General features: G+C 57.7%; 1 protein-coding gene across 1 annotated transcript; it reads right to left on the bottom strand.

Annotated features, from left to right (window-relative positions):
• Positions 1 to 6,748: 6,748 nt before the first annotated feature.
• TRIM47 (tripartite motif containing 47) lies at positions 6,749 to 11,293 on the bottom strand. Its single transcript, XM_037158042.2, has 6 exons — positions 10,565 to 11,293; positions 9,261 to 9,356; positions 8,806 to 9,036; positions 8,475 to 8,673; positions 7,966 to 8,040; positions 6,749 to 7,722 (listed from the first exon to the last, which is right to left on the bottom strand). The coding sequence occupies exons 1-6, from the start codon at positions 11,243 to 11,245 to the stop codon at positions 7,091 to 7,093; spliced, it is 1,914 nt and encodes a 637-aa protein (XP_037013937.2). The 5' UTR covers positions 11,246 to 11,293; the 3' UTR covers positions 6,749 to 7,090.
• Positions 11,294 to 14,600: the final 3,307 nt, after the last annotated feature.

Genomic DNA, 14,600 nt, shown 5'->3' on the forward strand with positions numbered 1-14,600 from the left:
CTGCTTTTGGCTGCAACTAAGGAACTGTGGCTGAGGAAGCAGAAGCCTTTCTGCGGTGATGGTGGAACCACCCTGAGCCAGAGGCGGGCAGCGCGGTCTCCTGCAGCCCAGCCGCCCTCTGGCGCCCCCTGTCCGCAGAGCCTGGCAGGGAGCCTCTGGCAATTGAGAAAAATTGCAGGCAGGGAGGGTCCCAGCCCCCGCATTGGGAAGCTGTATTTAGAGGGTGGGTGTTAGGGGTTGACTTGTGTCCCCCTCCCCAGATTCGCATGTTGTTATCCTAACCCCTAGTACCTCCAAATGCGGCCTTATATGGAAGTCGGGCTGTTACTCACCTGATAAGATGAAGTCATCAGAGCAGGCCCTAATCCAATTGGACTGGTGTCCATACAAAAAAGGAAAATTTGGACTGAGCTGCACAGGAAGAATGCCATGTAAAGATGAAAGCAGGGATCTACCAGCCAGGATCGCCAGATATTGCCAGCAAGCCCCGGAACAGACACTTCCTCCTAGCCGCGGGGAGAGCCAGTCCCGCCAATACCTTAATCTCGGACTTCTGGCCTCCAGACTCAGACAGTAAATATCTGTCGTTAGGCAGCCTAGTTTGTCGTGCTTCGTTACGGCAGCCCTAGCCGGCTACAAGAGCGGGTTTGGAGCAGAAGGACACGTCTGGTGCAGCCCCAAAGCCTTGCTGGGCTCGGGGGAGTACGAGGCTCGGCAACAAGGACCAGCCGGGCTTGGACAACGGGAGTCTCAGCAGCTGCCCCAGTGGACAGGACAGTTCCGTCCCGTGGAGAAGCTCTCCTGTCTCACGGAGCCACGCAAACCCAAGATTATCACTCTATGGAGGGGAAAGACCCCGCCGCCGCCACCGGCAAAGGTGCCTGAGGTTGAATTTCTTACCCTCTTGGCAAAGGGTAACTCATAATAAATTTTGATTTAGGCAAAAGACCAAAACAAACATCTCTTATGCCTGAGGGTTATGGAACAAATTCATGCCTTGCCATACCACTTTTTTTTTTTTTTTCACTCAGCCAGCGGTCATCTTTCAGATAAGCCAATGAGACAGAAAACTCTTGGTAACTCCTGACTTTCTTGCCATTCATCTGCTGTTGGCTGAGAACAGAGTGGCAGCTGTGAGAACAGAGTGGCAGCTGTCACTGAGGCAGCGGGTGGTCTTGGCCATGGGTATTTCAGTAAGATGAGTTCCTTGCTTCTCCATCAGGAGGCAGAGCCAGGGCCTGTCTGGGGCTGTTTATGGTTGCTATGGAGATGAGCCCCACCCCCAGGTTCTCGGTCTAGACCTCCCTGCTCTGTCCAGTCCGGTGTGTAGCTGCAAGGCCTGCTCTGAGCGTTTCCTGCTGCGGGAGTGTTTACAGGAACCAGCTGTCCATCTCCACTGCTGTGCTTCCCAAACCCCAAAAAGCCTGAGACAGGCAGGCCTCGCCCTGGGGGTGTCCAGCCCTGAGGAGCCTCGCCTGGACGGAGCTCAGGGAAGGGGGAGCCAGGAGAGGCTCCTGGGGGCCTGGGCCCCTCTCCTCTATTTCAGAGTCCTCCTTCCCAGAGTTGAGGGTGCCCATCTCCCTGGAAAGATGCCAGGTGGGGCAGCCTCGGTGCCTCTCATCCTCTTTTTTGTCTCCTTAAGCCCACTGCTCACCTGAATTACAGACTGATTTAACACTTTCAAGTCTGACTGTATTGTTTCCCGGTGTGAAACCCTGCGGTGGCTTGGCTTGCCTTGGCTTCCCGTTGCTCCTCTAGAATCCTGACCGAGCTCTGTCCCTCCAGAACCGGCCTGTCCGCCTCATGCCTCCAGTTCTTCCTCCTACAGGCTGGCCCCCCGGAGTGCTCAGGCCCAGTTCCAGCCCAAGCCCACCCTTTTTGTCTTGCTAGCTCCTTGGCCTCCAGACCTCAGCCGTCCCTTCAGGGAGGGCTTTCCTGGAAGTGCCCCTCCCCCAGTCCTCTCAGGGCCCCTTCTCAGGGCCATTGTCTTTCTCTCTTCCTCTGGCATCCGGGAATTTGTGTTTCATTTTGTAGTGTCGAGAAGGCAGAACTTCTCCTCTATTTTTTCAGTCTCTCCAGCTGGAACTGAGAATTAAGTTGACATAAAACAGATCAACAGGAGAAAAGCACAAATTTTATTCTATTTTCCAGGTACATGGGAGCCTTCGCAGGAAAATAAAGACCCCAAAAGCAGTTTGGCCTCAGTGCTTACATATTAGGTGGAATAAAGAGTACTAATTGTGGTAAAGAAACTAAAATATGTGAAGGGGCTGATCAAGTCTCTTTAGCACAAAGCAGTCGCTATACCAAACTGGGTATTTTTTTGGGGGGGGGCACGGTTTGGGAGGCATCGGGCACACACATTCACACCCTTGTGCGACCACCACCATCGCCATCTCCAGAACTTTATTTTCCCAGACTGAAACTCTGTCCTGTTGAAACACTCAGTTCCCCTCCCCCAGCCCCTGGCGACCTTCCTTCTGCTTTCTGTTTCTCTCGGTTTGCCTGTTCTAAGACCCTCATGTCAGAGGAATTGAACAAGACTTGTCCTTTAGCGCCTGGCTTATTTCACAGAGCATAACGCCTTCAAGGATCATTCGTGAGGTTGCACGTCTCAGAACTCCATTCCTTTTTAAAGCTGAGTCACATTTCATCGTACGGACAGGCCACATTTATTTGTCCATTCGTCTTTCATTCAGTGGACACTGGACTGTTTCCCTGCTTTGGTGACTGTGAATCAAGCTGCTGAAAACATGAGCATGCACGTGTCTCTTCGAGTCCCTGCTTCCTTGGGGTGTGTCCCCAGGGGTGGAGCGGCTGCCCTCGGCTTTTATAACTCTTGCTACAGCTACAACGACCCCACAACCCAGGCTCCCTGGGCGCGTGTCCCGCGCTGGATAAATGCTGCTCAGTGCCCGGGTCAAAGTTCCCAGCCTTAGCAGGCAGCCTGGACCGCAGCTGGGCTCCTCTGAGCCCTTGAAGAACAGATCCGGGCGTCCCTACCCCACCCTGAGGACCGGCAAGTCTTCCAAGAGACTTGCTCAGTAATTCAGAGGAATAATAACAGCAGTAACACTTACCGAGACCTTACTTGGTGCCAGGACCCAAGTCAAACACTTGGCTTTCATTATCTCATTTAATTATCAGAATAACGCAGTGTGGTTCTACTCATCCCGATCTCCCAAGTGGGCAGACTGAGGCTAAGTATCTTCCAAAGGTGCACAGCCAGGAACTGGTGGAAGTGGAATATTTAGGCAACAGGTTTTGATTCCAGAGCTCACACACAAAACCATTCTTCAATTCTGGGGCAGGAAAGCATTGTTGCTGCGGTTTTTTATATTAAAGCAAAATCGGAGATGTTACGGAGCAAGGGTCAGAATTTGAATGTCATCTGAAGAGAAAGTGATGTGGGAAGCTTTGGAAAACCTTTGCTCACCCAAAATCCCAGGCCCCCTGGGAGAGCGATAAGGCTGTCTGGGAAAAGCAAACAGCAGGATAGTCACAAGGACTGGGGCTAGCACCCCCACTGATAGAACTAATTTTCACATTTAGCCTTTGTCCTCTGCTTCTGCCCCGTGGATAGAATTAATTACCTCATTCCGGTCTGTATCCCGCTTTGCTACATAGACAGGAAGACCCCATAGGCTATATAAACCCCAAGAATCCTTTGTTCAGGGCTCAGAATTTGGAAACTGACTCCTCTGGGCCCGTGCACGTTAATAAACCTCGTACTCAAGAATCCCTCGGTGTCTGGTTGCTTCATTTTCCTATAACAAAAGTACAGGGGGCAGCATGTTTTCTGCCTCCCCTGTGCTCCGTTTCACACGCCTCTGAGCCTGGCGTGAGCTCCGTCTGTCCCCGAGTCTGAGGGCTCTGCGGAAACAGGCTGAGGCTTCCAGGCTGTGAGAAGCCAACCGGGACCCCCCAGGGCCTCTGGCCATTCTCATGTATCTTCCAGAAGATGTGACTGAGCAGAAAGGGAATGCCCTCATTCCAGACTGTGAGTGTTGGCATCAAAGGAGAGTATGTGTGTTGGGTGTGGAGCTCAACGTGACATACACCCTGCAGCTAAATGGGCTATTTCCCTCCCTCGGGAAAAACCCAGCCGAGCCAGCCGAGCCCAGCGGAGCCTCTGCAGACCTCAGCCCCTCCCAGCCAGCCCTGTCTCCCTGGCCTGCCCTCCTGCTTGGCCACAGTCTGGGTCCAGCCTCGCCCTGTGCCCGGGAGGAGGGGAGGTGAAGGGAGGCACTTCTGTGAGTGTTGCTTGGGAAGAGGTGGGGGGAGGGGAGGAGAAGCGGGGGGGGGGGGCGGGGGGGGGGAGGGCCTCTGCCTGTGTCCTCCTGGAGTGTGGGAAGGGGCTGGGAACAGTGAGGGGGGCAGGACCCCTCAGTCCAAGGGAGGGACGCTCAAGTCCATTGCTGGGTCTGTTGTTTGGAATTCCGGAGCTCATTTTCCCACAGAAACAAAGCTCAAGTGGAGGCTGGCGTCCTGCCTGGCTCCCGGAGCCAGATTCAGCTAATAGCGACTAAGCCTCAGAAGACCCTTCACACTCTCCACCATTGTCTGTGACTGGCAGGCGCTGCTGATGGCTTTGGGGACGCAGACCCCGGGGCAGCTCCGCCAAGGGCCCTGGTGGCAGTGGAAACCGGGCCAGGCTGAGGGCAGTTCTTACACAGGCGATGGCTGTGTTGGGCTGGGGGCGTGCGTGGGCGTGTGTACGTGTTGTGTGTATTTAGACGTTTCTAAGCACAGAACACACCTAAGCAGGAGCAAGTGCCCTGGCCTGGGTAGGCCCGGGCAGCTCCTGCCACCTCTGTGCCACCGTTTCTTCCTCTGGAAATGGCAGTGGTAGGTTTGGACTAGATAGGGGTTTCTAATGTATTTTTTTTGTAGCAGTTTCTCATTTTTCCAAGCAATTGAGTAACACCGGCCCTAACTAAAGTGTCGCCCTGACTAAAGTGTCTGCAGCGTGGTGAGCTGCCAGCTGCTGCCCCTGCCGCCCCTCCCACCCGGCCAGGCTGCCCTGCCGCGGTGCTGCCTTAGAATGACAGGTCTTCTCAGGGCACCGGGCTGGATTCATACACACACGTGCAGATGTATGCACACGTGTGCACAGACACAGAGCACACACACCTACCCCCCCCCCCCCGGCTCTAGCATTGTCCTAGAGTCAGTCACGGAGGAGGGGCAGGGGTGCGGATGACACTCCCTCCAGGCTGCTGAGGACGCCGACCCCCGGGGCCCGCCACCCAGCCTGTCCCTTGCAGCTGTGCAGCCCCTGGGGTGCCAGCACTGTCCGGAGCTGTGAGGCTGCAGTGCTGGGATTTGGGACAGAGACTCAGAGGCTCCATGGGTGCTGGGCACTGGAAGTCACTCTGTGAGTGGCAGGGATGCTGTGGCGGGAGACTTGGGGAGTCCAACTTGAGTTCTGCCCAGGAGGCACCAGTCCTGGCCCATCCAGCGCCCATTCTGTGGAGCACCAGGGCCCTGCAGGGTCAGCAGCCCGGGGGGTCTCTGAAAGGGAAGTAGTGGGGGGGTAGTGCTAAGTGGGGTGGGAGGTGGGGGAGAGGAGGAAATGGGACACAGTAGGGTGGGGGATCTGTGAAAGGTGGCAGGCTCACAGCAGGTGAGGGGACTCTAGGAAGCCCCCGCGCGTTTTGACAGCCAGAGAACAGCCTCCCCCAAGGGCTCCAGCTCGGTGAGCTGGGGGCCCTCTGCTGCCAGGGCAACCAAACTTTGAACACAAAAAACACCAGGAGCAAGGAGGCCCCTCCTGGAAAAACAACATCCTGGCTGCAGGGGCTGAAGCAGGGCTCTGTAAGAAGTGCTATTTTTAGCAGCCAAGCCAGCCGGGGCAGGACTTGTGCGGCCTTGCCCGTCTGACTGCATAACTCACCCATTGTCCCCCCTGACCTTAGCTGGGCACTGAAAGGCCTCTGTCTGCCTGGGTACCCACCGCTGGGGCTTCCTCTGGGGTGCCCCTGGGCCATGAAGAACCAAAGGAGGATGGAGCTGGCCTGGAAACGCACTCAACCTGCAGCCTCAGGGAGCAGGCCCCCCCCAAAGCGGAATTGGGGTATCCCAGGCCACGATGGGGGTTTGGGGCAGCAGGGGGCACTGGGCCTTCCTGGGAGAGAAGCAGAGGCTCTGCTGGGGTGCCAGGCGCAGGTCCCCCAGCCTGGAGACCAAGCAAGTGTCCAGCTGCACAGCTGAGCGCAGGGAGGTGAGGCAGATCCCAGGGGAGGACACAGGTCCCTTTACTGCAGACGTTCTGGGTTCCAGCCACACCGGGTCAGCTGTTACATCCTTCATGGGCCAAGAAAGTGTGTGTGTGAAAGAAACCGTGGGTCTCAGACTTTTCTTCCCACACGCAGGAGTTGTGCCCTGCTCCTGGGGTGGAGGGTGATGCCCACCTTTAATCCTGGGCACAAACACCATGAGTCGGGTCCAGGACCGGCTGTGCCCTTAAGGATGGAAATAGCCCATGGGAACCAGGCAACCCAAAGCAAACACTGGGGCAGCTGGACCCCCACTGCCCCAGTCTAGAACCGAAGAGTCAGCTGCCTCGAAGGGCAGGCACCCCGTTTCAGCCGCCTCTTCCTGGGCCAGGGCTCTCCCTTCCGACGGGACCCCTGGAACCAGCGGCTCTGTTCCCTTCTCTTGCCTTCCAAGACCAGCTCTTGAAAGATGAGAAACACCGGGAATTCTTGGTGGGTGGAGAGAAGGATAGAGAAGGCAGTTATTCATTCAACAAATGTTTATTGAGCATGTACTATGTGCTAGGCACTGTCCTAGGAACCTGGAAAAGGAAGGGTTGGGGCAGCCTGCGTCCGTCCCAGCTGTGGCTGTCTCTCTCTCAGAAACAAGGCCTGCAGGGGAGAAGGGCCCGAAAGGCCCTTGAAAGGGTCTGGGCAGCCTCTTCCCTGAGAGGTGGAAGGCCAAGTGTGTGGAAGGTGGAGGCCTCTAGAAGTGGGGCTGCTGGGGATGTGTGGGACTCCAAGACTGGTGCCTTTCGTGGGGCAAGCTGGGGACATGGGGACGCGGGCTTGCCAGGAGCTGGGACAGCTGAGGGCGGCCCGGGGCCCCTGCATCACCTCCTCTTCAGCACAGAGATGCAGGACTTCTTGAGGGGCCCGATCTGCAGGTGGGCATCCACACTCTCCAGGAAGAAGGCGGGCTTCAGCCTGGTCCTGAAGAGCCCTGCAAAGTAGCTGTCCACGTGGCTCTGGAAGGGGTCGATGGGGGAGGCGGGGGAGCCACTCCGGCTGGCCTTCAGCCTCCGCAGAAGGCTCACCTTGCCGTCCCGCACGGCGTAGAAGGCCAGCGCCCGGTTGGCGTATTCCAGGCAGATGCCAACCGTGGGCGAGAAGGGGTGAGGCAGGGGCGCCTCCAGCCCGCTGAACCAGACGGAGAAGCTGCGTCCGTTCCACTGCAGGCAGCAGGAGTGGGCATTGCGGCCAAGGCGGCCCCGGTCGTAGGGCTCTTGTGGGGAGAAATCTTCAGCCATGACCCCCACGCTGACCCAGCCCTCGATGATCTCCACCTCCCAGTAGTAGGTGCCCCGGTCCAGGGCGCCCTCGCCCAGCACCTGCTCACAATGAGTGAAGCGGGTGGGTGACACGGGGTAGTTGATGGGACACAGCACCCTCTTCACACCTTTGGTTCCAAACAGCTGCAGGAACCTGTCTGCCGTGTCGCTGTCCAGGTCCACGATGTAGGCAACTGCGCCCACGGGCGGGAGAGAGGCGCAGGGCTCAGGGCCAGGTTCAGGTGCATGTGCCCTCCCCTGGGTGCCTACCTCCCTAAACCCAGCACTACTCGGCCCTGCTGGGGAGCACCCCATGAGCACACCTAGCTCACCCCATGAACGAGGAAGGGGACCCCAGGGCTTGCGAGCCAGGGCCCAGCCCCGCAGCCATGGAAGGGCCCAGAGGGAACAGAGGGCAGAGCCCAGGGTCTACTCACACTTGAGGAAGTAATCCCTGGGTGCCTCGCTCTCCAGGGCCCCTGTGCTGTCTGGGTCCTGGGACTCGGCATCAGCTGCAGAGAGAAGAGAGTGGGGAGGGGGTCTCCCCAGCAATCCAGGACTGGGCTGCTATGCCCCCTCCCAAAGCTGTGACCTCAATTCCCTCTTCACCCCAAATTCCCCCCAGCATCCCAAGCCTCAGGGGCAGGCACACTGCCCCAACAGGGCACCCTGGGTTCGCATTCACACCTGGTCCTCAGGGTCTGTCCCCTGCTTCACCTGCCCCCTGTCCTGCCCCTCTGAAGCTAAAGGGTGGTCTAGGTGGCCTGAAGGAAGCCCCCTCTGCCCTGGAGGCTGTGGCCAGGGCGCTGACTGGTCATTACGCAGTGGTGGTTCTGGCTGCTGGTGGGTTTGGGTCCCACCCTGTAACAGACACAGTTTCCATCCTCTACTCCTGAGTGGGTGCCAGGCCCGGGGGAAGGATGAGTCACTTGGAGTGGGCACCCACCTTCCTCGCTGAGCTTCTGCAGCCCGTCCTCATCCCGTCTCAGCCCCCGCAGCACCTCCCACTGGCCAGTGCAGGCCGCCGTCAGCATGTCTCTCACCGCCTTCACAGCTTGGGATGACTTCGTGAAGCTGAGCTCCATTGGGGGACCCGGCTCGGGGCCGCAACCCTCCTCCAGGGCCAGCCTCAGTGCCAGGAGCTCCTGTGCCGGACAAATGCCCATGAAGGCCCTGCAGGCTTCCGGCTGGGGCGAGACAGCTCTGCCTGCCCCCCGGAGCTGGTGCAGCCCTGAGGGGAGGTCCCCGCTGCCTGCGCCCCCACACCCCTGCCGCACCTGCAGGAAGCTAACAGAGTCCGCCTCGTGGACCTGACCGAGGTTGTGTCGGGCCTGGCTGAGCCTGCTGCGCTGTTCCTCCTGCCGCCGCAGGTCGCCCTGGGAGCGGCCCAGCATGGTGGCCTCCCCCTCCTCGATGAAGCCCAGCACCTGGGTCTGGAAGCCCTGCAGGGTGGCTGCAGCCTCCGCAAACAGCCGGTTCGCCCTCTCCCGCTCTGCCTGGGCTGCACTCTGTAAAGGACCGCAGTGGGAGCTGTGGTGAGGGCAGAGGCCTTCCCTGTTTGGGCCCCGTCCTTCCCTCTTGAGGGGACAGAGGGACCAGCTGGAGCGTGTGCCCAGTCAGGGAAGACCCTCGTGCTCAGTGGCACCAGGCACTGCCCTGCGCACAGGCTTCCTTGGAGTGGAGCAGGTGGCGCTGCCTGCTGCACGGGCGAAGGTTTGGGGCCGGGCCTGACCTTGATGAGGGCCACTGCCCGCCGGGACTGTGCGATGCTGGCGCCCAGCTCGTCCATGCGGTCCTCCACAGCACTCAGCACTGTGGGCTGCTCTGCCTGTGAATGAGAGCCTTCTTCAATTTAATGCAAAATTTTAAAAATTGAGTTGAGAGACAGAGAGGAGGAGGGGGGAGAGAGACATCGGTTTGTTGTTTCACCTATTTATACATTCATTGGTTGACACAGGCTTTCCATGTGTCCTGACTGGGATCGAACCCTCAACCTTGGCATATTGGGACGACAGTGAGTGAACTATCCGGCCAGGGCTGATATCCTTCTTGAACAGTCTGGCGGAGGCCTCAGCCCTGCCCTGGGATCCCAGGCCCCACCCAGGGCAGGAGAGGGGCGGGTGGCCTGGGAGTGCCATGTGCCTGGGGTGGGGGTGGGGGGGACCGGTCATGACATCTCACAATATGCCAGAGGTGCCTGTGGGTTGTCTGCCTCCCCTCTCTGGCCAGTGAGCAAGTGCAAGGTCATCTACGGTCCTCCTGTCACATTCACTTGAGAACTTCCTTCAGTGGGGAAGAGGCAGAGAATGGGGGTGGGGGCGTGGCTTAGTGCCCAGGAGGGCACTAAGCTATCCTGGGGATCCCTGCCCCCAAAGACTGTGTACCCCCAATCCAGGGCTGAAAGATGGGGATTCCAGGCAAATCCCTCGGGTCTTATGAGTCACGACTCCAGGCAGGAGAGACGGAAAATCCCAAGGCTGAGGCGCCAAGACTGGGCTGGAGGCCAAAGGAAACTGGGGGCGGAGGTAGCAGGACCGACTACGCGCACAAGCCCCCACTGCGGACCGCGGAACAGCTGGACAGAGCGGTGTGTGTGCCGCGCTGCACTCCGGTCACCTGCCACACCCATCCAGCCCGCTGCCTCAGCCCTGGGCAAAGCCTGAGAGCCCCGCCGCCTTGTCTGTCGTGCTGCGGAGGTCAGCCGCCCAGGATCCGCGGGCCTAACCCGGATTTCACCTGCCTCAGACCCCCATGGGCTCCACCTGGGCTACGGGACACCGCCCCCCGCCCCCCTCCTGCCCTCCGCGTGCTTTTCGAGTTCTCACTGGGTCCTCTTTTCCCCTCCATCCCATCTCAAACGAAATGTCTCACAGCAAGCGGATGACATTGTCTCAGCTGGAAGGGTCAGCAAGGATCCTCAAGTTACAGGATAAAGTTAACCAACACCGGAACGGGGGGCGGTGTCCATGACCCTCTGCCGGCTCTCACGACCAGTCACCCGCCCTCCGCACCCCGCCGGCATGGCCCGCGCCCCACCTCCTGGAGCGCGCGCTCCTGCTCCAACGTCACAAGCTCGTGGCCTCGATGCTCCTGGGCGGCGCAGGCCTCGCACAGGCACACGCGCTCCGCGCGGCAGTAGCGTTCGAGCGGCCGCAGGTGGCGTGGGCACAGGCTCTCTTCCAGCCGGCGCAGCGGCGGCACCAGGCGGTGACCGCGTAACGCGGGGCTGCGCTCATGCGGACCCAGGTGTGCAGGGCAGAAGGAGGCGAGGCAGGAGAGGCAGGAGAACGCCGCGGGCAGCGCGGCGCCCTCGGGGCACGCGTCGCAGCGCACTGGCTCTTCGTCCGCGGGCCACGGTTCGGGCGCGCTCGGAGCTGACGGCTCTGGGGCGCTGGGCGGCGCGCTGGGTGCCGCGGGCTCGGAGGATGGAGCCTGGGCCGAGGCCGGGCCGGGCCCGGGCCCGAGGCCCGAGCCCTGGCGGAGCTGCAGCAGTTCGGACAGCGTGTGGTTCTTGCGGAGCTGCAGGCCGTCGGGGAAGGGCTCCTGGCACAGCGGGCAGCGGGCGGCGCCTCCGGAGGCGCCGGCTCCACCAGCGCCGCGGTGCGGCCAGAGCGCGCCCAGGCAGGCGAGGCAGAAGTTGTGGCCGCAAGGCAGGGTCACCGGTTCCCGCAGCGGCTCCAGGCAGATGGGGCAGTTGAAGGGCCCGCTACCGTCCATGGCGCCGCGGCCGGCCGGGCACCGCCTGTTCTGCTCCTGCCTGGGAGGGACCAGGCCGATCCCGCCAGGGCACCGCCCCCTGGGACCAAGGCCAAGGGTCCGGTCCCCGCCTGTCCTCAGCTCGGACCGCCCCCTAGCGCCACAGGCCCGCCCGCTGGTTCTCAACAGCAGGCCCCTGTTCTGACCGCACTGGGCGGCCTCTGGGCCCAGCCTGATTTTTAGGGGCTCCTAGGCGAAGGCTCTTCCTGGGCCCGCGAATCTAGGAGGCGGGCACTGCTGCAAGGTGTGTGTGAGAGAGAGCGGAGGGCAGAGGATGCGAGGGAGAACATCCTGGAAGGAAGCTGGGAAGGAGTGCAGCCCTCCGCTACTGCTGCAAGCCTCCCCCAGGCATGGGCAGGCCCGGCTAGGTGTCACGCGGGCACCTTCGTCCTCCAGCCCCCTGCTCTGCACCATGAGCAAAGTTCCTGAGCTGCTGAGTGCAGAGAAAAATAACTGCTGATGGGCGCACGTTTTTGCCCCTTAGCGACTCTCCATACTCTGGTGGGGAACTTGGACTTTTCTAAACCTGAAATGGGAAGTTGATGTCATCCTCCAAGCCGTTGTCTGAGGAATTCAGTTCCGGTCCATGGACACCGGTGGGCACCTGGATGTGCCGGGAGCTAGGGGTGGGGGCGCCCCTAGCGGAGGCATTAGTTACGATTCATCTTACTATGCACTTAAAGTGGTGCATTTTATTGTATGTAAGTTATACTTCAATAATGTTACGTTTACAAAAATGGAATGGCAACAAAATAACTGAAGTAACACTGGGTTTATAACCCAAAGTATAAAATACAGGCCCATGTGTGTCGTGCTGATATAAGTGACTGGATACATAGGTAACTGGGGGAGAAGAGACAGAATTCCCAGTCAGAAGTCCAAATACTTTTGGTAGGCAGCTCACTTCCCACACCGTTGAGTGGGGGCCTTGTGCAGAGTAACTTTCTCCCGAGGGGAGCAGAAGAGTGACTTTACAGTGGAGAAGCCTGACAATCACTACCTCAACCAGGGGGTCAAGTTCAGTATCAATAGGGATAAGTCTTGTTGATAGTAAGCACCCTTGACAGGAGGTGGTCTTCCTCCCCCCGCCCAAAACCCCATGCCTCCCTTCTAATCATGATGAAAACATCAGACAAATCCCAACTGGGAGAAAGTCTACAATATACCTGACTAGTACTCCTGGACATGGTCAAGGTCCAAGGTCATTGAGAACAAGGAAAGGCTGAGAAACTGTCATAGCTAAGACAAGACTAAGGAAACGTGACGACTAAATATGACGTGTATCCCTGGGTGGGCTTCCGAAAGAGAAAAAGGACATTGGGGGGAAAGTAAGGAAATTTGAATGAATTGCGGAATAAGATGAATGAGAATATACCCACCGAAGCTCTTGAACTGTGGCAGGTGCACCAGAGTCATGTCAGATGTCCACAAAAGGGGGAGTTGGGAGTGAGGTGCATGGGAACTCTGAGTTGTCTGTGTGACTTTTTCTTTTTTTAAAAGCTAACACGCTCACTTTCACGGTTTACATTTAGTATTTTTTAAATTTATTTATCTTTAGAAGGGAAAGGAAGGAGAGAAACATCAGCGTATGGTTGCTTCTGGTGCATCCCCTGCTGGGAACTGGCCTGCAGCCCAGGCATGTGCCCTGATGGGGAACTGAATCCTGATCTTTTGGTTCACAGGCCGCGCTCAATCCACTGAGCTACACCAGTCAGGGTGTGACTTTTCTTTAAATAGATAACTATGCTAAAATAAAAAAAACAGAACTTAGGCAAGTCTGTCTACCCCAAGGCCTGCAGACCTTCTGCTGATGAGGCCCCAAAGTGAAAGGAATAAAGGGGTGAGCCTGTCTCATGTGCCCGGGACCCTCTCAAAGCCTGGCGCAGCCTACAGAGCCCTCTTCGAAGTCACGCTTTTTGACGTACAAAGTAAAATTCGTGGGATTCCATGGAAACCAGTTACCCTGAAACACAGGTAAGAAACATTAAAGAAACAAATTTGTGATAATGTTATATATATGTTTCTTTAACACCATACAGAACAAGATCTGCTCGAGGCCTCACAGTTACTGTAACGGTGACGAACATCAGTGGTACTTCAAGGTGTCTGTCACCACTGCTATGAAAGTCTCTAATTTCAGTGACAAGTCACAAGTACTGCTGGTAGCATTGTGGTGTCTCCTCTCTGTTCATAACCGAGAGATATGCCATTTTGGCTAGAAGACAATGAAAATGAAGATAGACTTTCTCCGCAAGACCACAGGTTAAGAGTCTAATTTAGAAATACGCTGTGCAGCGCCTCTTGACATCAGAAAACCAGGATCTATGAACTACTACGAGAGAGGCGCCATCCACTCCTACCTGGGGGGCTGGTTCATGGGAAAGGAAGGGGGCTTCCTGAAGACCCTCAGGGAAGAAGTGACATTTGAGCTGGGCTTTCTTGGACTGACTGCTCAGACTCCGGCCACACAAACTAGGATGGGAAAGGATCTTCAGGGTGGAAGGAGTAGCAGAGGGAGGGCCGGGGCGTGCCCAGTTTGGTGGCAAGGCGGGTAATGAGTTCCATACGTTGCTTTCCAACGGCGGGGGGGCGGGGGGGGGGCCTTGATCATGACCCGCTCTCATTTGCCAAGACCAGAATGGTTCAGAGGCACAAGCATCAGCACCACCCTGCACCGTGGCTTGGCAGCCAGGCTGCCTGGACTTGCTGAGACCACGTGCATGATTCTGGAGGGGACAGGGTGCCTCTTGGGTTGGGGGTGCTCAGGGGTGAGTCCCAGCTGGCCCTCTCTCCTGGCCACGGCTGGTTCAGGGAAATCTGCTCGCCCAGGAAGGCGTGGAGATGGGGTTTGTCTGGGTGGAGGCGTTTTGATATTTTCATTTGCAGTAGCATAAAGTTGCTTGCCCAATATAGTCACTCTTTTTTAAATGAGTTGGCTCTTAAGGGGAAAGTATAACTGGTGCTTTCTGAGCTCTGCTGGAGCATGTCCGTGCCTACATCTCTCTCTCCCCCTCTATCCTTGCGAGGACTGTGTTGTGAAATGTGGGAGCCGTAGGTCACATAACTAGTCCTGCGGAGGAGAAAGAATTTAAACCCAGAAGATGCAGGCTGAAAATAATCTTAAACCTTGTATGTGAGTCTGTCTGACTGCAGTTTTGCTTATTTTATTTTATTGTTATTTTTTAAGATTTTATTCATTTATCTTTACAGGGGAAGGGAAGGAAAGAGGGAGAGAAATATCAATGTGTGGTTGCCTCTCATGTGTTCCCTGCTGGAAACTGGCCTGCAACCCAGGCATGTGCCCTGACTGGGAATC

The sequence above is a fragment of the Artibeus jamaicensis genome, unplaced genomic scaffold (assembly GCF_021234435.1).
Source record: "Artibeus jamaicensis isolate MK-2021 breed Jamaican fruit bat unplaced genomic scaffold, CSHL_Jam_final contig_2259, whole genome shotgun sequence".
In the NCBI taxonomy this organism is placed as follows: Eukaryota; Metazoa; Chordata; class Mammalia; order Chiroptera; family Phyllostomidae; genus Artibeus; species Artibeus jamaicensis.